This window comes from Natrix helvetica (genome assembly GCF_964273705.1).
Source record: "Natrix helvetica genome assembly, chromosome: 3".
In the NCBI taxonomy this organism is placed as follows: Eukaryota; Metazoa; Chordata; class Lepidosauria; order Squamata; family Natricidae; genus Natrix; species Natrix helvetica.
The window spans coordinates 125201285-125224231 of NC_138549.1; the positions used below are offsets into that span (position 1 = coordinate 125201285).

General features: G+C 37.2%; 1 protein-coding gene across 6 annotated transcripts in view; it reads left to right on the forward strand.

Moving 5' to 3' along the window:
• BLTP3A (bridge-like lipid transfer protein family member 3A) overlaps positions 1-22947 on the forward strand; it is a 64023-nt gene that overhangs the window by 28788 nt on the left and 12288 nt on the right. For 4 of the 6 annotated variants that reach the window (XR_014175004.1, XM_081948527.1, XM_081948529.1 and 1 more), the window contains exons 4-18: positions 654-745; positions 1685-1874; positions 2140-2280; positions 3522-3692; positions 6480-6651; positions 7504-7590; positions 8349-8519; positions 9749-9903; positions 11503-11644; positions 12537-12730; positions 13887-15433; positions 17362-17561; positions 20231-20382; positions 20480-20630; positions 21705-21970. Coding sequence is in view for 5 of the 6 variants with exons in the window: in XM_081948527.1 (XP_081804653.1) it covers positions 654-745; positions 1685-1874; positions 2140-2280; positions 3522-3692; positions 6480-6651; positions 7504-7590; positions 8349-8519; positions 9749-9903; positions 11503-11644; positions 12537-12730; positions 13887-15433; positions 17362-17561; positions 20231-20382; positions 20480-20630; positions 21705-21970 (3831 nt within the window). In the remaining variant the exon portion in view is untranslated. The remainder of the gene's footprint in view (positions 1-653; positions 746-1684; positions 1875-2139; positions 2281-3521; positions 3693-6479; positions 6652-7503; positions 7591-8348; positions 8520-9748; positions 9904-11502; positions 11645-12536; positions 12731-13886; positions 15434-17361; positions 17562-20230; positions 20383-20479; positions 20631-21704; positions 21971-22947) is intronic. The other 2 variants (XM_081948528.1, XM_081948531.1) reach the window with 2 other exon arrangements.

Genomic DNA, 22947 nt, shown 5'->3' on the forward strand with positions numbered 1-22947 from the left:
TGGGAACTTTAAGACTTGTTGACTTCAACTCCCAGAATTCAGCTCTGCTGACTGGGGAATTCTGGGAGTTGAAGTCCACAAGTCTTAAAGTTCCCAAGTTTGGTCACCCCTGCTCTTACCCATGCTAAGCCGGGTAAGCATTGTTTACTGCTAACAAATTATAAATTGATAGTTTTGCACATCAAAATCAGTCAAAAATATAAATCACATTCTGGGTTAGGGTTGACAAACTGGTTTGTTAAACGACTAAAGGTTATGCACACAAGTGAACTTAGTTATTTATTTTGACAGATTTCTAATTGGTTTGTTCTATGGTTTTCTTTACAACTGTGCTTTGCACCTTTGAGGATTCATTAGAAGCTACATTAAGGCAGAAAAGCAAACCAGAAATGGACCAGGAGCTTACAATTAGTTCTGTTCACACATCATGCCAAGCTAAACCACTGTCTAGTCAGTAGCTAATCCCAAAATATTTACTCCATTTATAGGCTTGGCTAAGAAAAACAACCTTCATCACTATTAGTATGAAGTGTAACCCATTAACTAGATTAGGAAAGAATTCTTATTGTTTAACACCCTAGTATTTTTTAATTTCACCTTGTTTTCTCCTAGTTCCTTCCATGTACTTTCCACTTCTCTTTGTTGTTTCACAGTATTTGGATAAAGTTGAAGTGGAGATGCGAACATGTGAAGAGCCCAGGCCACCCAATGGACAGTCTCCCATTGCTGTTGCTTCAGGACAGAGGTAAATTCTGCTTCTAATGTTTTCTTAGTGTGCTTTTTGGTGCAATCTTTGCTTTTCTAGTTCAAATGGTACTGTGATGCAGTGGTGTCTGTTGCGGGTTTTTAAGAGGGTTAAAAATGGTAGCTGCGACTAGGCAGACAAAGCCTCATCTTTTTAAAACACGTTTCACACTTAAAATAAGATGGATTTCAATTGCCTTCTTATGCATGTTAATTTGAAGCCTATACAGTAAGTATCAAGCAGATTCCCCCTTCAACTTTTTTTTTTCTTGATATCTTCCTCTTGTAGCTACTCTCATATTTTCCTAATAAGGTACAACTAAGAGCAGCAGCTATTATATGGATGGAACCCAGATTACAGTTAATTTTCCCAGACGTTGGATGGGCAGTAAAAAAAATCTTGTTGGCTTTTGTTTTGTTTTGAGCTGCTGAAGAAGAAAGAACGATGTAAAAGAAAGCACCTATTTATCGCTCTGCAATTTTCTTTTTGAAAAGAAGAATAAAGTTTACATACATAAGACATGTCACAACTGTACCAAAACTGGGACTATAGCACATTGTCATTTTGGGACTAATATTTAACAAAAGCCATGCAATATATAATGTGCTTTGTGTTTGCTTGAAGCATTAATTACAGCAAAGAAGATATTTTAAAAACAAGCCATATGGTTCTTGCCTCTTTTGTTATTGGCTTCATGAGGCAAGCAAAGTTTGTTTGTTTGTGGACGTATGAAGATGTTTAATATTCTGTTTAATGTTTCAATGATTTTTTTAAAAAATTGTAAATAATAAAATTGAAAGAAAACAATCTAGCTACCTGCCCTGACCTAGAAATAACATAGCCTTGCATAAGCCTAACACATTTCCGAGTTACATGCTTTAATGTTTAAGATGAGCTAAAGCATTATACTCAATTAAAAATATATTTCCTCCTCTACAGTGAATATGGATTTGCAGAGAAGGTTGTGGAAGGTATGTACATTATTGTCAATTCAATTACCATCAAGATACACTCCAAGGCCTTCCATGCATCGTTTGAATTATGGCAGCTTCAAGGATATAGTGTTAACCCCACCTGGCAGCAAAGTGATCTTCGCTTTACCCGAATCACTGATTCGCATAAGGGAGAGGTAGGCCCATAAAACAGGTGTCCTCATATTTGGAATGCTTTCTGTAGACTTGCAAAGATTTTAACATTTGGTTACCTTTTTCGTTGCTCTGCACGTCTTTTTGATTTCTGTAGTTTGCCACAACCATTTTGAAATAAACTAAGTTGTTTGTAAAAAATTTTGTTCTTTCTTAAATTGGCTGTTCCCTAACCTATCATTTAAAATACTTTAGACAACTTTGGGAACTTTTTTTAAAATTTTGTACCCCTTGCTTCCCTTTGGATAGGTATTAACATTTAAAGAACTCACCTGGCAGACTCTTCGAATAGAAGCTGATGCTACAGAAAATGGAGAACAAGATCTCCTCACTACCCCTCTAAGACTTATTACCAACCAGGGCAAAATCCAAATATCACTTAAAAGAAAGGTGGGTATATATTTTGCTGAAAAGTATTATTGGGTAGAATTATTAATATAATTAGAGTTCAGGTAATATGCATAATATCTTTCGATATGAACATTAAGAATTCCCAGCTCACCCATAATGAAATAAAGCAGTGGAATATATCTTCCCCCAACTGCTCTGGAATTTGGAAAACAGAAAAACCAATGGATTTTTTTAAAAAAAAACATACACATTTGAATAATATATTCCAGCTGAAAAATGTGGCGCTCCCAGTTGAACAAGTTAGAATCTTTTTATTAATGAAGAATTTCAGATCCTTGATTTTTAGTTAAAAGAAATAGATTTTACATACGTTATACAGGTAGTTTTTGATATAGAACCATAATTCAACCCTCAATTATGGTCATAAGTTAAAGTGATCGTTCAACAGGTGATCATGTGATTGTGCCCAATTTTATGACTTTTTTGGTGGTCATTAGGCACATGGTGGTCATAAAGTGAATGCTGCATTAAGTGAACCCATTGTTCACTAGGGACATTTTTCTTTTAGCTGGGGATCAAAAGTAAATACCAGTTTTAGGCAAAAAGTTGAAAATCATGGTCATGTGATCACTGTGCAGTGCAAACAGCTTTAAATGCAGGCAACCTGGATTGTAATTTTCAGGGTCTGTCATAACTTTGAACAGTCACTAAGTGACCAGTCGTAAGAGAATAACTATATGTTGTTTAAAAAAGGGTTCGAACAGAAACTTGACAAACTAGGTTCTAATAGGTTTTTAAAAGTTGTTAAAGGGTTGAGAGGAATGTCTCCATTAAATGCTCAGGATATAGTGGTAGTCTTCCAAGTATTATGAAGTATAACTTCTTACCTGAGCTCAGTTCATATTTAACAGCCACTCTGATCATTTTTTATTGTATTTCCCAGACTTTTTTTGAACAGCAGTTTAAACCATGCATCTTTTTTTAAAAAAAAATTGTATTCTTAACTCACATTATTAAGGAAGCCAGTTTATTATATAAATACATGTTGAAAAATCATGCAATGCATTTCATTTAAAGTACTGTGAAATATTGATCGCTCCTTTCTTTTTCAGATAAAAGTGATATCTTTTATTGTGTTCAGAGATTATCTAGGAATTAGCCCATTTGCTAACTTATGGGAAAAATAATGAAAAGCTGTTACCCAATGAAGCTGCTTATTCTTGGGAATAAATAAAAACCCTTTCAGACAGTGTGCTGATCTTTTTCTCTTTATGAGCCAGACAAAGGATTGCAATGTGCTGGCATCTAAGCTCATGTTCCTACTTGATGACTTGTTGTGGGTGCTAACTGACTCCCAGCTGAAGGCAATGATGAAGTATGCAGAGTCCTTGAGCGAAGCCATGGAGAAATCAGCTCAGCAGAGGAAAAGTATGGCTCCTGAACCTATCCAAGTAAGTACCTTTAATACTTGCAGGTTTTAAGGTACACTTATTCTCTCTCTCCCTCTCTCTTTCATGTGATATTGTTGATTGCATTTATGTCTCACTATACTAAGAAAAGGAATGTGATGACTCAGTGACTAAGACATTGAGTTTGTTGATCAGAAAGGTCGACAATTCGGTGGTTCGAATCCCTAATGCCGCATAATGGAGTGAGCTCCCGTTACTTGTCTCAGCTTCTGCCAACCTAGCAGTTCAAAAGCATGTAAAAATGCAAGTAGAAAAATAGGAACCATCTTTGGTGGGAAGATACCAGCGTTCCGTGCGCCTTCGGCATTTGGTCATGCCGGCCACATGACCACGGAGACGTCTTCGGACAGCGCTGGCTCTTCAGCTTTGAAATGGAGATGAGCACCAACCCCTAGATTTAGAAACAATTAACATATATGTGCAAGGGGAACCTCTACATTTACCTTTAATATAAGAATTCCTGATCGTTTTACACAATATAGGCAAAATTAAAGTTATATTTTAAAAGTTAAAATAAACATTTTAAACAAATGTTTAAAACAAACAACTACTCCTCCCATCCAGTCAGTCAGTAAGAAATGTAAAGATGACTGAACTAGAATGCTTTTCAGAACAGTTTGGTCTTCAGCATCTTCCTTGAATGTGTCATGAACAAACCAGACTGCCCTCTAATAGACGGTCATTCCAGAGAGCTGCTGCTGCTGCTAAAAGGCAGCTAAGACTTCCCCAAAAGTGGGAAGTTAAAAATAGTTTCTCCTGAGATGATTTAATAGGTAGGACCAATTTTTATTGGAGTAAGGAATCCATCAGATTTGCAGGTGTCAAACCACAAAGGGCTTTATAGCTCACAAAGCTTTAAGTTGCCAAAAGTAGCAGAAGCATATGTTGTTCCATAGATATGTAGGAATGGATCCAAATTGGACATTATGTGAATATGAGTCACATACTGGGATTTTAAAAAAAAACTATTAGCAAGAGTTGAACAAATAGTAATATTGTTTTCTCTTCCTCCAATAGTTACTATGCTGCTTCTCATAAGATTACATAGTAAACTGTACAGGTAGTTCTTGGTTAAAGACCACTTGTTCAGTCACCAATGGCAGTGAATGAGTGGTACTTACAAGGTCCTTGCAGTTGCTGCTATTGTAGTGCTCCATGGTGACATGATTAAGATTCAGGCACTTGGCAACTGGTTCCCATTTGTGGCAGCTGCAGCCGCTCGTGATTAGGTGATTGCGATTTGTTATCTTCTCTGCTAGCTATCTACAAGCAAAGACAATGATAAGCTTGCAGAGAGAGTTTCCCCCTAAAGACAATGAACGTTGATTCAGCATTGTTGATGTGGCACAGTATATTGCTTTATTTAGTTACTTATTTAATCAAGATAGCTGCCCAATTATTAAAGCAACCGTAGGCAGTATTTTTTTAAAAAAAGAAAAGAGTAATACAATGATATAAAAACACATGCATATAAGATTGTATCAGGGGTACCATAAAACCAAGCACCAAGCATAGTTACACAACCATTACTTTGTGGCTCTTCAATATTAGATAAATAAAGAACCCAGCAATTACCTTAAAATGAAAAATACTTTTGTGGAAGACATAGAGACAAATTATCAGGCAAGTGTAAAGGTAAAGGTTCTCCTCGCACATATGTGCTGGTCGTTCCTGACTCTAGGGGGTGGTGCTCATTTCAATTTCAAAGCCGAAGAGCCAGATTTGTCCAAAGACGTCTCCGTGGTCATGCCGCCAGCATGACTAAACAAACACTGAAGGCGCATGGAACGTTGGTTCCTATTTTTTCTACTTGCATTTTTACATGCTTTTGAACTGCTAGGTTGGCAGAAGCTGGGACAAGTAATGGGAGCTCGCTCCGTTATGCGGCGCTAGGGATTTGAACCACCAAACTGCTGACCTTTCTGATCGACAAACTCAGCATCTTAGCCACTGAGCTACCAGTTACCAGGGAAGTGTAGAGGCCCGGAAATAGTTGTTTTTATTGTCTCACTAGTAAGCTACTTAAATGTGGGTGAACAGCATCAGGTGTTAGTTTCACACCTAACTGGTGAATCATACTCAAGAATAGAATATTCATCAATGGTTCCTCATCCAGGGCAGGGTCAAATGAGATGCAAGAATAATTCATGCATACTGTGTTCCTCAACTTCTTTATTAATGACTAGAAAGAGGAAGTGGAGATGAATATTAGCAGATAATTAAAAATCAAGCTGCACCTGGAAGGCTACAGATTCTAAAGTCTGAGCCTTTGAGTCTGGGTGGTTGACTAGAGGTGAGGGGCAGCTATTCTTTCATTCATATTTCCTTGGCTTCAATCATATTCTCAATAATTGTTACTCTATGGTAAGATGGGCAGACAATAAATTTTATAAATAAATAAATAAACACTCATTTTTCCAGACTGGGTTCGCTATATTTTCTAGATTGTAATTTAGGAAAGAGGCATAATGACATCCCTCTCTTCATCTCACATTGCCTCTGCAAAAAACCCAACAATAACAATAACAACATTGGTCTTTAACAATTGTCCAAAATCCAGTTTGGCTTTCTGTTTTCCAGTTTGGCTTTCTGTTACTAATATTCATTCAGGGATTTGAGTTTAAAATTCTGCCTTAAATTAATGTATTTCAAAGCCTATTTTTCTGTTTCCATAGGATGATTTGAGGTCTTTTGATACTATGCCATCTCCATTGTTCCTCTTGGGTTCTGCATAGGTGTAAATTAGTACTTAATTTTTCTGTATTACAGATCACACCTCCTATTCCCAGTACCCAACAGTCTTGGCCCCAGTCGTCTGGCAGCACCCATAAAGCTATCAGCCAGTATTTTGAGATGTATGATATGAAAGAGTCTTCCTATCACCTTCTTATTTCCCGTCTGGACCTTCACATCTGTGATGATAGCCACACTCGAGAAACAGGTAGCTTTCCCTGGGCTGAAATTGGGAGACTAGTGTGACGGGTGGGGTTTTTTTTCCTAGTGACGTGTGCAGAAATTTTAAGCAGGTGTTTCTGCTTGGTTCCTCTATTTCCTCTTTCTTCCTCATTCCAGCTTTTTTATAAAACCGTTTCGGTAGCAAGAACTCTGTTTTGAGCTCATGAGCACATATGGAATGTTAGATACAGTTACAATCAGGATGCTGTGAGGAATTCTGTATTCACAAATGAAATTGTTAACTATTGAAATTGATCCCCACCATCTCTTCTTGTCCCCCCCCCAAATACCATGTGTTCTTCCTTTTTATTTTTGGGGTACAGATGTTTCTCCCGAACAATATTAGGCTGCAGACACAGTCCCCATTTTTCTAATGGAGCCTATGTATCGTAGCTTTGGCCTACATTGGAAATAAAATGCTAAAGACCGATGCTTTTTAACACAGTAGATTCATATTTGTTTGTTTGTTAAAAGAATGTTAAAAGAAGACTAATCTAGGTAGAGAGACCTGCAAGCATCAAGGGAGGTTGCTATAAGTATATTTATGCTTAAGAGTATCATTCAGCTTAGTTATTTAATTAGATAACTAATTAGAATCATGCTATATGACAATATTTTGAAGAATCTAACGAAAATATTGTTAAAACAAAAATCTCAATAAAAATAGATGGTGAGGGATTATTGACATCATTTTTAAAAAATATTCCAAGAGGTGAGACCTAATTTATTTATGATTAAAACAATGTATATTATTTAGAGTACCAATTTATATTCTGTTTGTCTAAACTAGGTATACAGCAATCAGGATTTGTCTAATTTTAATTCCATTTTACCACAGGTGCTTCCAAACATGGTATAGTGGGAGGTGCAATGCAATTAACTTTTAGGAAGATGGGCTTTGACTATTATCCTTTCCACTGGGCAGGTATGTCATGAAATTAGTGAGATATTGTATCAGCACTAATATTCTATTACAGCAAGTGAAATGAGTGTGGTAGGTGGGAAAATTGTTAGCCGTTGTCTAAACTTGTTGCAATGGAGGAAGAGCTGAACATACAGCCTGTTCCTGAAGAAGCAGGAATAGAATGCTCAGTATTAATGACACTTTACCTAAATTTAAATACAGTTATATAATTGCGATGGGAGAAAAAATAGTGAATTATGTCATTCTTTATACTATTGTTTTAAAAAAATTGTAGGGGCTTCATCACTGGGGTTTTTTAAGAAAAGACTGGATAGCCACCTATCTGAAATGGTATAGGGTCTCTTGCAATTAGCAGGGGGTTGGACTAGAAGACCTCCAAGGTCCCTTCCAGTTCTATTCTGTTTAAAAGTGGACAGATAATATTTCCTTTAACAAAGAAGACATTGAGGGAAGTCAACATTACTGAGCAAAACTATGAGTAACAAATATCCATTTACTCTGTACAAATTTCATTAGAGATAGGAATGGTTTTAAGAATGTGGTTTGGAATCAAATGGCAACATTTGTTAAGATACTGTACAATGGGAAAACGGATTATTACTACATTTTCAGATAAGAAAATTAAACATCCAGTTAACAACACAAAAGCTTTTAACTTGGTTGATTGGAGAGGTTCAAATTAAAAATATGTCTTCAAAAATGAGCTGAATGACAGAACTATTGTCATGTTGTCAATTTAAACTCCCTATTTTATTCAGGTGATAGCTGCAGACATTGGGTGCGATATTGCGATGCCATGGAGACCTGGGAACATTGGGCAAAAAAACTAGTGAATGAATTCCAAAACAAGATGGGAAAATATAGTGAAGAAATAAGTTCTGCCTTCTTTAAAACTGCAGAGAAGGAATCTCCCTTGAAAAAGAGACAAGGTAACTCAAGGTTCCTTATCAAGGTTTTGCAACTGCAGATGGCTGGGAGCAGCTTTCAGAGCAAACATACAAGGTTTAGCAACAGCATGACTTCGTTAACCATTCAAAAAAGGTTCTTCAGATGTGCGTCTATATTTACCAAAGCACTTCTTTTGATTACTTGGCTCTTCTGTATTTGCTCACTCAAAACCTCATTTAACTTCTGAATACTTCTGAATAGTGAAGACAGGGCACCTTTTATATAAATAAACTACTGTTGAAACATCCATATTGCATTGTGCTACTTATGTGTCTCATTAAAAAGTGAAATTTAGGAATAGGGATGGTATGATATGTCAGAAATAATGCATACACATCTGGGTTCAGTGTAACTGTACTTAAAAGCACCATTGTCTCTCATGAGAAAAGTAGACTTTCTCTTGTTTCAAACTTGAATGATGATGGTTCTAATACTTTAAAAGCTTGTGAAAGCTAAACCCTGGAATCTAAATCAGATATACCGTGTTTTCCCGAAAATAAGACAGAAAATAAGAAAATAAGACATTTTCTTTTGATCCCCCGAAATAAGCTCTTGGCCTTATTTTCGGGGAGATCTTATTATTTTTGAAGTGCCGGAGGTGGCGAGCGTGGTCACCTCATGGCTGCTGCTGTGGTGCAATATTTTTAGGGAGGGCTTATTTTAGCACATGCACTCAAAAGCCCGATTGGGCTTATTATCTTGGGAGGTCTTATTTTCAGGAAAACGGGGTATATACATTTATATATGTCTTTTACATTTGGCAATTTTTTCATGAGAGCAAATGCACCACTATCTTCTGTATGTATTGAGGGTGGGAAGATAGTTCTGAAGTTTTGTTGCCTATAATCATCGGTGAGTCCTAATGATAACTTCTGCATATTAAGGTATTTTAAAATATCCTCAATCAAAAAACCTTCTTCTGTTATTAGTCAAGGGAAGGACAATACCAAAGAGGTGGTTATGGAAATAACTTACAAATAAGGCAAGCTATAACTTCTGAGTCTCGGCTAGGGACTGTTTTTTAAAGTAGAATTTTCAAACACATAAAGTTCTCTATTAGTTGCATTCAGTATTGTTGGTTCGGTACTTTTCATGCAAATAAAGAACTGAGAGTGAGAAAGGCAGAGGACAATACTTCTAAGTTTAAGGATTTATTTTAATTGCTAAAAGGAAGAATTTGTTCTGACTGTTATGATGGTTTTGTTTTAAGATCCCGTTTCTAGTTCTCCAAAAAGCTCTACAGAGAAGGGCTTACATCAGACCAGCCCACCACCTCATACCCTCCTAGGACACCAACGGCCTGCATGGAATAGACTCCGATCCAGTTGCCTGGTTGTTCGAGTTGACGATCTGGATATTCATCAGGTAAAGTTCTAACATTTATATGGAAAAGTGAACATCACACAGATATGTTGCCTCATCTGTGTCTTGTTGCTATTGATATGGGAAAATGCCACTTAACTAAGGAATCAGAGCATTTGGAGAGAGATGTAACAAAGCATTTTTTATTGGCATGCAAAACTAATAGTGGTCACTGGCTTTTCTCCACACTCCTCATCTTCTTCCCCTCCAAAGAAGCTTTAGTTTGACTGTTTTGCCTAATATGCACTTAAGAATCACATTTAAGAGTCGGGGTGGGTTCTGACTGCTGCTACTGCTGGTTCGCTCAGGGATGCGAAGCGTGCATGCGCAGTATTAAAAAAATGCTTCTGCACATGCGCAGAAGCAAAAGTCAAGATTGTGGTGTCTATGGCGCCGACGATAGAACCGGTTCGGGGGTGTGGCAGGCCGAGTTACTATCTACTTGTCTAAACTGGTAGGAACCCACCTCTGCTAAGAGTAGATAATTATTTATCCCAGTGATCCTATTCAGTGTTGTTGGTGGGGCATGATGGGCCAGACCAGAACAAGGGATCGTTGTCATCTTCTATAAATATGATTTCATCCAGTAAGCTTTGTAAAAGCTTAAGTCAATTTCTTAATTTTCTTCCTTTCAGAGCCAAATCATAAATATCTGCTTACGTATTTCTGATTTTTAAAGAAGAGATAACTAAAAACATATGTCTGATTAATTTTTTTCAAGTTTGATTTTTAACTAGTATCATCACAGATCATATTTTATGATTTTTCACATTTACAGTAGAGTCTATATTTCAACTTTATAAGAAATTAGATGTTTAATATTGGTCTAATTCATGACAGTCTGTAATTGTAGTTAGTGATTTATAGTATACTCTTAGTTTAAAGCTTAATAGTAATTTCGTTCTTCCTTTAAGAAATGACAACACACATTTTATAACTCTATAACTAACAAAGATATTGATAGTTTAGACCCAATGTTTATATATAGGTAGTCCTTGTTTAGCAACCACAGTGGGAATAGCAACTTGATAAGCAAAGCAAATTGACCTTCCATTTTCTTTTATTCTGTAGACCTATAAAGGTTGTAAATGTGAGGATTTATTATCGTAAAGTTACTTTTTTATCACTGTCATAACTTCAAATGGTTACTAAAGAAGACAGTCACTAAATGAGGATTGCATGTACTTGGATTTTCCTTATTATATTTTACTACCTTATTATTTTGATATAGCTTCTGTCTTTTATGGTTTGTATTCTTTTTTTAATCATTAATTAAAAAAAGAACTGTGTTAGAGCACAACAGTTTGCCACCCAAAAAAGAAAAAAGAGGGGGAATAAGTGTCAGTTCAAATTTCTATCTCACATTCTGTTCATGTTCCCAGAAAACCAAACTGATTACTTATAACACAAGAATATACTATTTGAAAAGTACTGTGTAATAGTACTTCAAACATTTCAATGACTGGTGCTTTTCTTCTTCTAAAATCTTTCCTTTTATGTCCTAGATTACATATACTTAAGTGTAAAAATCCAAAGAGTATCACTGTCATAATTCATATGTATGTACCTACGTACATATACAATATTTCTGTTGCTTTCCAGGTTTCTACAGCTGGACAGCAGAGTAAGAAACCGTCAACATTGCTTTCATGTAGGAGGAAGTTATTGAATCTTCCTGAACATACGTCAGCAATCCATATAGTTTTCACGGAGTACTATTTTCCAGACCACACTACTTTTCCAGGTGATGATCTCAGGAATCGTATCAACATTACTATTTTTTTTCAGCTTAACACATTTCCCTTTCATTTCCATCATGTTTTTCTTAATGCAAAAAAAATTCTTGTATTAGAATAGCAGTTGCACAGCCCTTTCATTTGAGCTCTCTACCTGGAAGCATTTCATTCTTTCTACTTCTTCGTTACAGTTTAGGAGTATGCTCTATCTCCCTGGGGATTCAGAAATTTGTCCAAAGAAGGCCTGTGGGGGACATGAGGCATCCCTCTAGATGAGGGGTCCCCAAACCCCGGGCCACGGCCTACTATTGGGCTGTGGCCTGTTCAGAATTGGGTTGTACGAGACACGAGCTGGCAAGCACATGTGCGCCAGGGATGGTATACACTTATCTTCCCTATCGGTTTGCAAATGTGAGCGCACGCGCCACCTCCATGCATGCACAGATCCTTCCGCACACTTTTGGCGAAAAAAGGGTTTAAATGGGATGCCATAGAGCCAGGTGCGAGTGGGTGGAGCCACCCTCGATTTCTGCTACTGGTTCGGGCGATCCGGTCTGAACCAGTAGAATACCACTTCTGATGTCCACGCAGCTTCACTCGCATGAGCAGCGGGATGATGCATACATGTTTCCACTGGCCCATTGGTCATATGGCCCAGTTCCCCTTTCCCCCTCACCAGGTGGGCCGCCAAACCACAAAGGTTGGAGACCACTGTTCTAGCCCTATTTAAGGCAGCCTTCCCTAATGAAAGTTCTCTACATGTTTTGACTACAATCCCATATCATACCCAATTAACATGGCCAGTAGTTGGCCTAAATGGTTCAAAATTGGTTTCAAGATTGATTGCTATCGGAGACAAGAATCAGTGAAACACTAACCTATATATTTTCTTTTCATCAGTCCCAAGTCCAAACTTGTACATGCAGATGAATGGTTTGGTTTTCACTTTGGACACAAGGAGCATGCTTTGGGTGAATTTATTCTGCCTTGATCTCTATCGCAGTCTACAACAGTTTAAAGCTATATACAAGCTGGAGAGCTCTGGAAAAAGGGAGGAACACATTGATATTCGATTGGATGGCTTTGTGTTAAAGGTTTGTTTATTTGCTTTTGCTTCTACTGTGTCTTAAATTAGGCAGACAAAAAGCTCTTAAGGTAAGGAGGATGAATGAGGGAGAATTTATTTTAGTGGAACAAGCTCTTGGATCTTTTTTCCTGTGGAGTTTGTGAAACATTTGACAGCTTTCTTCAGTGCTGTGTTGTAGAAAATAATAAAAATCTCCTAGTCAGAGAGAAAGTGACTCATTGATAAATATTGTTGATAATTAAAATTAATCACTTGTATGAAATTTTGTTGTCAACTGGGGATGCCCTTTGTATCTCTGCGCTCTCCTAAATGTAGCAGGTATGCACGAGAAAGAGCAACTACATTTCAAACAAGACAATCTGTGAAAAGCCCAGGTACACTTGTTTGTTTTATCCACTGACAGCTTATACATCTCTCGCAACCCCCTTTTTTGGTTCTGCATTCACTTAGTATTTTAACTGTATCATTTCTTGCAGTCATTTTAATTTAGTTTTATTGTTATTCATATAGGAATAATTTTTACTATTGCAATGCCATCATTGTATAACCGATATGAAAATCAGACAAAGTCAATCAACATAATATCCTAGTTACTTAAAGGGGAAAAAAATCAGAAGTCTGATAGCACCTCTCTAACTAACAATTTTTGTTAAAAGGCATATACTTCTTATGCAGCTCACAAAAGCTTGTGTCTTTTAATAAATTTGTTAGTTGAAAAAGGTGTTACTAGACTCCAGATATTTTGCTACCATAGTCTAAGATGACTCTTCTCCTACAAGCTTTATGAAGTAAAATTCCCCTTGAACTAGTACTTATAATACAAGTTTTTAAATAATAAAAAAAGATTGCTAGAGTCTTCTAACTATGGTAAAACTGTTTAAACAGTGTATTTCTGTTATATAGACTACAAATGTCTTGTGAAATCATATGTTAAGTTTGGGAAATTTCATTTTTCCTTACTCAGACATATGAGTTGTGTGGCCTCATGTAGATCACAAGCTGTCAGCTTCAGTTCCCTATTTCTAATATAAATAACTGGCAATCAAGATAAATGTTAGTGGTATGCTGTAAGCATTTTTAAATACTCACTTATATCATGTTTTATTTCTGTACTTTTACAGCCATATAGATCATTCTTACTATGCTTTCTGTACCTCATACAGGTGAACATCCCAGTGGACAAAAAAGTAGTTGAACACCAGGACCGTCCCCAGTGTCTCTCTATGTCCACATCAGAAGTGACAGCTACTAATACAAGGCATGCACCTCATTGCAGCTGTTTAGCTCTGCAGAACCTGTTCCGTAGATTTGCTGCTTCTGAATTCTTCCATTCTAGCTATACCAAATTCCCTAAATTTCAGGACAACTTTAGTCTCTTGCATACTCTCTTTCTACGTCATGCATACCAAGTGGATACCAATGTCCAGCAGCACACAGATTTCTGCCACTTCCCTGGCAAATCTTCCATTTTTGAAGATCTTTGGTCTGTTAATTTTACCCAGGTGTCCTTGGATTTTGAGGGGACCAAAAGTTCCAAAGGAGAGCCCCTTAACTTTATCTACCCTTTTCCACTCTGTGTGTGGGCTTGCCTCCCAAAGAAATGGGAACAAGCCCAGGCATCAATGCTGAAGGCTTCATCTACCTCAAATGTTAGACTTAAATCTTCCACAACTTTTAGTAATCATACTGAGAACCAGGTCTTTTCTGGTGAGGAGCAATTCTGCCAAAGATCAAAGACTGAGCAGAATTTGAGAAGCATCTACCTTACCCCAGAGGCAAAGGAAGTCTTGGAAGAAAGTGGTACTGTTAATGATGAAGGAAATGATAATGATATGGAAATATCTGCTGATATCCATGTTCTTCTGTATTCAAGTACACATGTGAAGGTGCAACTCAATCATTATCAATATTTGATGCTACTTCGGATGAAAGAAGTACTACAGACTTTTCAAGAGCAATTTACCCTAGATACCCAGGAAATAACGGGGTCGCCTTTAGATTCCATAACCACTTGCATAGGCATCATGTTCAACAGTACTGAGGTAGCTTTGCTAATGCATCCTGTTCCTGGTTTTTCACTAGAACCGAGATCTGTAGATTCAGATACTACCAGTCTAGTTGAATCTGAACTCTCAGCTTCAGAGAGTAGGGAAAGACTAATTGCTGAAAGCAAAGAGCTGAAGTCAGATGTTAGCTCCGAGAAGGAAAATAGTAGTCCCATAAAAATGTCAGAAGATACTGGAACTGAGAATACAGATAGAAATATGACTGCATCGCAAAATGGAATGCTGAAATCTCAAACTGATAGATCTTTGATGGAAGAAGAATTTCATAGTCAAGCCACTGGACAGAGGAGTCCTGTAGAAGAAGCACATGAAGCTGAAGAAATCCTTGATGCAGAGAAACAGCATGAGCACGTCAAACTTCCTAAGACTTCTGAAGTGCTTCCTTCCAGACCATCTTCCATTGTAGATCCTTTAGGTGGTATACATGTCTCTCTTAATGGGCAAGAAGAGTTGATTCCATTGAGAAACATGGAGTTGGAGTTATGTAGTGCATTGCATATAACAAAGGATGCCACCAAGGAAGCCTTGCATGTTACTATGGGCCTCACTAAAGAAGCCGTGTCAATAACAAAAGACGCTTTCAGCTTGAGCAAGGAAAAAATGGCTTCTACTATGCAGAAAATGTTGTTCCACCCCCAAATCAAGTGAGTAAAACTTTAAACTAATACTACAATTAGGATAATAGTGATTATTACCGTCTTATGTTCTTTCTTCCTTTATGTGTTTGGGCAAGTGTAATCCAGTTCGTTTTTACTTTATCTTTTCCCGGCTATTTAAATATTTATAGCCCTTTGATTATAGTACCTCTTGATTACACTTTTTCTAAAAGTCTTGTCACTAAGGGAGCCTGCCCTTCATTTATTCCATATGCTGGCTTTAGGATGAACTACTCTGCTATGATATTAATGAATCATAGTTTTAGAATTTTAGAAACAAGCTGTGAACATTGTAGATTGTCTTTAGATAAATCTCCTGGTACTCTGTAAGCATTTTTACTATGCTAGTCTTTTTCCCCCTCTTGTAATTAATTTATCGTTGCCACCTTTCCTCTCTAGAGTTTTTGGAGTTCCCCTATTTTTTCAGAGTTACAAATGGTATTATGGAAAGTGTCCGTTAAAACAATCTATTTAGATATCTTTATATCTTTGCTATTTTTTCAACTCAATAGAGGTAATTACTGCTAGCCATGTAACATTTGAGAGGGCAAATGCCCCTTTCATTCCATACACTGAAGCCACTGAAGCAGCTTATTTCTGTCTTCTAATTCATCTTTGTATTTATTCTTGTGAGTGAGTGGGTGGGTGTGGTAAAATACTGCTTATAGGAAATAGGTATACGATTCCAGTGAGACAAAATGTATCTGCTATTCCTCTCAGAGAAGTAGGAAAGCGGGAACTGTGATGTGTTTTTTTCTTGCAGAATACAAAACTGCATGTGTAATATATACAGATGTGGCCAAAGGTATTGGTACCCCTCAACTTTTCCCAAGTACTGGTAGTCCTCGACTTACAACAGTTCATTCAATGACTGTCCAAAGTTAAAACAGCACTGAGAAAAAAGTGACTTATGATAGTTTTTCACACTTATGACCGTTTCAGCATCTCCATATTCACATGATCAAAATTCAAACACTTGGCAACTGGTTCGTATTTATGATGGTTACAGTGCACTGGTGTCATGTGATCCCCTTTTGCGACCAGTCAAACTCTTTCTGGAGCCTTGAATAATACTTCTACACTTCTCAATTGGCAATTTGTTTCATTCCATTCCATTTGAGCAAAATTGTCCCAATTATCTCATGTTTGATGGGTTCTTCTCCCAACTGGGATTTTCAGCTTCGTTCTATTCGATTCAGATCAGAACAAGCACCCACTTCATAGCAAGCACCCACTTCAGAACAAACCGGTGTTTATGTTTCAGCCATTGTTGGTTTTGTTAACATTCTCTGAGATGTAAGTTTTGGGTTATTATCCTGATTTCTCACCATATTTCACTCCAGAATATCTTGATAATGTTCTGATTTTACTGTATCCAGCAAGACGTAAAAGGCAGTACCAGAGGCAGCAAAGCAACCCCATAACATTATGGAGCTTCATCCATGATTCGTTTGTAGGGACAGTGTTCTTTTCTTTAAAAGTATCATTTTCCTCCCTGTGAACACACAACTGTGACATAAGTCACAGAACTGCTTTGACTTATCAACAAGCTCTAATTTTGTTTCATCTGGCCAAAGGACAGTCTCCCAGAAGAACTGTGGCTTGTCAGCATGCATTTTAGCAAATAGTCTGCTTGAGGGATTACTAAAATTTAATAATGTCGCTTAGCTTCTAAGAGCTACCAATAATTATGTCTGTGCATTTTTTTAATTACAAGAATATGTTAAACCAAAACCAAAGGACTATAGAATAAAGAATGGTGGATGCCATTTACGTCTGTCAAATTTAATTTTCTTCATGACAAATTGGGACTTTCTAGAAAAAGTGAAGGGACAGTAACACTTATGGCCACTTCTGTAAGCTCCCATGATAACTATGTTCATTAACACTAACAAATTTTGATCTGTGGTTGTCAGCAGAGAACTTTCACCAAAACCTGAAGACGCAGCAGTGACTCAAGTAGGAAGTAATAGTGAAAGTCCACGTTTCTCCTCCATGAAGAAGACTGCTTCGCAACATTCCTTTGATACCAATTCATTAGATGGCAGTGGTCTTGAAGATAGATTTTCAGTAGATAGTGATGGCAGTGATGGCTTCGTTATGCTTATGGATTCAGGTAATAAGAACTTATTTGGTTTTGGTCATTACAAATTAATCAAATGGAACTTAATGGAATTGTGAAGTAAACACAATTACTATTTTAGAGGATGACTTACAAAATGGCTACCTTGCATATTCACAAAACAGCTGCTGTGTCGAGTCATCATAAGTCAATCATTTACCAGAATGGTTGGTATCTATCATCCCAATGGAACCTGTGTTGGGTCCAAAGGTATTCCCGTAAATAAATATGCTAGTACTTTCTCTTACAACATGCCAACGTTCCCTTTCATTTTTTTACTTCAAAGAATGTGTTTTTTAAAAGGCTAGCTAGAGCAGAGCGTCTAGTGGCCATTGATCTATATCTAATAGGTATAAGGAATTGGCAGGGAGCTACATGTTGCTGAGCTGTTACCCTTAGCAGCTCCAAGGAGGTATGGCAGTAGTGATGTTGGGAATTATATAATCTGTTCTGTTAAATGATTATGTTTGGGGAAAAAAATCTAAAAGTGATATTATGGATAAAAGTGAGAACTTCTTAAACCACTCCAACCATTTTCTCTTATTTCCATTGTGGCAACACAAAATTCATATGCTGCATAGGTTATATCAGGGGTGTCCAAACTTGGGAACTTTAAGACTTGTGGACTTCAACTCCCAGAATTCCCTAGCCAGCATGGCTGGCTGGGGAATTCTGGGAGTTGAAGTCCACAAGTCTTAAAAGTTCCCAAGTTTGGACATCCCTGGGTTATATAGTGAGTGACTCATCCTGGAGAAGATGAGTCACAAAAAAAAAATCTAATTATCTGGATATTATCTATTGAGGTGAAATATAAATAGACTTTATATTCCTCTGAAATTAGCAATGTAACAATAATTTGTGTGAGGTGGTTTCAATTTCCTTATTGCCACAAAGACAGGTGCACTCTGCTATGGGGAGTTTTATTATACCTGCCTTGAAGTACTGATGGTGGAAGAGTATTTTAACTAGCTTTAAAAATGCTTTTCGCAACTTGGAGAAAATTAGGTTTTGCAGATAACATGCTGATTCCCATGTCCCTTAATTTATTCACATTCTGTCATGTTGGGACAAATGTTGACTTTGGTCTGAAATTCTACATCACTTATTATTTGATCATTGTTTGGCTTGATCATAGCCTATTGATATTAAAAATGGCAGAGAGACCCCATATGAAGTCAACTTATACTCCACTGCCTGTTTCCAGGGAGAAGACAAATTATCTGTTAAAATTAAGGGGGTCAGTCCAATTGGAAAGAATTGCATTTTAAGCCAGTATATTATCGTCATCTTCCAGGCTCTGACCTGGATTAACAGCATTCCTGTCTCAAGTCTTAACTGGCCATTTGGAATTCCATTGGGACCAGCTAAAATTGATCGCAAAAAATTGTTTGCACAGTTTCCTTGAGTATTTTGATGGTGAGATTTTTTTCTTGTCATAGATTTTGATGGTCATGTAATTGCTGTTGATAACCCTTACCAAAGTAACAGAAACCAAAAATCAAATATCGAGATGAAGAAACATGGGACTTATATTTAGCACTTGGTGCCCTCTGAGCTTTGTTATTTGCTTACAATCATTTCAGTACCCAACTACATATCATGCCATTGATGATGTTACCTAGTTGGGGAATGAAATGTCTTGCAAACGAACAACTCAGCTCAGAGATCACCAAGGACTCCACAGTTCACCCTAAGCTACACATATTCTCCTCTACTGTTTTTGTTTTCTTTAAGTCATTTCCCCCATTAAATAAAACTATTCTTAAGTCAAGCAATATCCTTTCTGATATTTTGGTTTAATATTGATGTCTAGCCTATAATCCTAAACTTCACAAATTGTTCCCTATTTAAAGACTAACAAGGGCAAAGGCTGCTTAGTTTTCTAAATTTATGAAAATTGGTTATGTGCTGCCAGTGTTGACTGATCAATAAAGAGGGCAATAAATCCCAAGTATATGTTGGCAAATAAAGTTCTTCGAAATGTCCTGAATATGACAATATTAGAGGAACCACTCATAATTTCTACCAAGATGCTGCGCTGGAATTGAATCCATTTTTTTAAATTATTATATTCAAATCTAAATGTTACTCATTTTTATGGAAAGATATAGAAGTGACTCAGTTTGACATAGTTGTTAAGGTGCTGGTTCAAAAAGCAGAAGACTGACTCGTTTGTCCTCTAAGGTTGAAAGCCAGTGAATTGTGAATGTGTGTGTGTGTTCAGGTGAGAGAGAGGTAGAGGGGGAGAGAGAGAGAAATCTAGAACATCACCTGAACACCTTCGGCATTAACAAAATCAGTCATTTGCAAAAAGGCAGTTTTACTTGGAACAGCTTACAACTTGCAACGATACCTTTAACAACATTAAACAACAACATCTGTTTATTCAAAGGCCTTGGGAAGAATAAGTGGATTAAAAATGCCAAATCCAGTCTAAACATCTGGCTGACTGCAATCAACCGTAATAATAATACTATAATATTCTTTATTTCAGTTTTAAAACTTTCTTTTTGGGGAGGGGGGGCAAAAGAAGTCAGAATTCTAGATAACTCATGCTAGAATTAGTACTGAAGAACTGCAGCCTCTCCCCCCCCCCCCCCGAATTCATATAATCTTTTTTTGTGCTAAGAAAATATTTAAAATGTTGTTTTTTTAAATTTCAGAGCCCACTCTTGATCTTCTTACCTTAGGACAACTTCCCCAGATGCTTAACGATAGAGACATTAGAACAAGCTCAGTGGGAGACGAAGAAAGAGGATCTACGTGTGTTAACAGCTCAGCTTCTCTGAGTGTACAGGACCCTACTACTCAGTTGGTCAGACTCTTGTGATATTTTTTTTTGTCTTGTTATTTTACCAACAATTTTTCTGTGGCATGTGAGAGCAGCATCCATTCTAAGCTTTCTGTTTTAGGTTTCTGTGCTGGTGTTAAAGACAAATGAATTGAATTGTGTAATAGAATCCAAGGGAGATGATATGACACTTGCTCTTCAAGTGATGGAACTAACTCCTGAACATTTGGGAAATATCAGCATGTGGCAGTATCTGCAGAATGCTCCCACAGGTATGTTAGCTGCCAGCAAAGTATTTAGCTGCCATTTGGCCGCTTTGATGCAAATGTACAAATCTATGTAAATAAGATCTTTCTCTGCTAGCACAGTTGTGTGTCTCAGTACATAAGTGATATTGAAATAATAATCCCTCTTTGCTTCCTCTCACCAACAATGGGGCACAAAAAAAAACAGCAGGTAATTTTTGAAATCAGACATGCTAAGAGTTAATACCAGGTGCCTTCATTCTAAGTGTTATGGGCAGAGCTGAAGAAAATAGGAGGTAAAGTATTTGCTTGATGAGTGGTGCTATCAGATTGCTGGATTTTTGCTACCATTGATTAACCCAGCTCTTCTCTTATCATGTCCTTAAGAGAGATGAAGCAAAAAGAGCCAATTGTTCTTTAGCTTCAACCATTCTTCTTCTTTTCTAGCACATTATTATTATATGGGAACAATCCCCCATCCACTAACCCTGAACTGAAGAATCTTTATTTTCTGTTCAGGATCAGCTTTCTTTAGAACTTTCTATATCGGGGCTGTCAAACTCGTGGCCCATGGGCCAGATGCGTCACGCGCTGGCCATGCCCACCCTGGTTTAGCAAAGGGGGTGGAAAGTCCTGATATGTCACATGACGCCGCCGTGACAATCTGAATTTGATACCTCTGATTATAGTGTATAAGTGCTGTTATCAAATGCGGATAGAGCTGAAGTGTATAGCTAGCGCTGTCTGTGGCCTCCAAAATTTTGGTTGCAGTTTTCATGGATTTCTTGGACATTGCTAGCAAACTGCAGTTTTGAAGAATGACAAAATAAAAAATTATTAAATATATATATTTATTAATTTTATCCCAATTTTGTTTTTATCCTTACCCTGTCTAACTTCTAGCAGTAAATTCTTAGCATCCAGTTCAAATGCCAGCCATGCCGTTAAGCCCTTAAAATATTATTCATTTAGAATTGTACATTTTCTTTTTTACAAACCGTTCATTCCCTTTGCCATCCAGATCTCTATGTTTTATTTATAGTATTAGTAGTGATATAATTATTACTGAAAACTATCAGTTGGAATGATTTTATTCTTCAGGAGATTCAAACACAGAGAGGTCTACAACTACTGAAACTATCCAAACCCAACCTGAGGTGTGCTTACGATATGAAATTGGACCAAGTGCTGCAGTGCACTCACCTCTGTCTGTCCAAAATGGGTTTTTTCATATGCTGATCCATAGCTATGAGGCAGAACTGCTGACATCATCTCTTTCTAGCATTGGACTCTTCCTTGAAGATGAAGTCATTCCTGAAGTTATTCCCATGAAGATTGAGATTGTGAATACCAAGATTACCTTAAAGGTAAATATGTACCCTTAGCATTAATAAAGTTTGGGAAATGTAGGAAATTCCTGTGGAAAACCATTTCTGTTTCTACAGCCTCCCGAGAGAGTTATTTATATAAAATATTTAAATTAAACAAATGATTTACTCTCAAATAATCAAAATTTAAGATGCTCATATAATTTGATACTGAATGCTATTATTTATATTGAAAGTCATTTTGATAGCTCATAGTAAAATAAATAAAATGTTTCTTGCTGAAGAAAAATGAACATGGGTTTTGCCAAGCTAGTCTCACTAACCTTTTAGAATACGGTGGATAACTCACAATGCACAGGTCCTTTGTGACCTAATGCTTTTGCGGAGGCCCCAGATCTGGCCATGTTCCCCTATACCACTGTTTCTCAACCTTCTCAATGCCGCGACCCTTTAATACAGTTCCTCATGTTGTGGTGACCCCCAGCCATAAAATTGGTGTCTCGGTTCCTAAGACCATATGTGTTTTCCGATGGTCTTAGGTGACCCCTGTGAAAGGGTCGTTCGACCCCCAAAGGGGTCCCGACCCACAGGTTGAGAACCACTGCCCTATGCCAAATTGTTATGCTCAGTTTTCATTGTAAGGACAAAGATTAGGGCTTATCCACTTAAACTGTCTTAAAAACAAAACTATGCAGTCAAGTATATATAAATAAATAATTGTTATTGTGTGGGGAGGGAAAAAAATTAGGCCATCTATTTTTAACAAATTAATAAAGATTTGGAGTTACAGGTGAACCAACCTGATGGACAGCACCAAGAATTCAAAATGCTAAAAATTGAAAAAAAAGGCAAAGTACTCTAGAGCAGGGGTGTCCAAACTTGGCAACTTTAAGACTTGTGGACTTCAACTCTCAGAATTCCCCAGCCTGAGTCCACAAGTCTTAAAGTTGCCAAGTTTGGACACCCCTGCTATAGAGAGATAATTAAAAGGACTGACAACAAAATAGCAAATACAA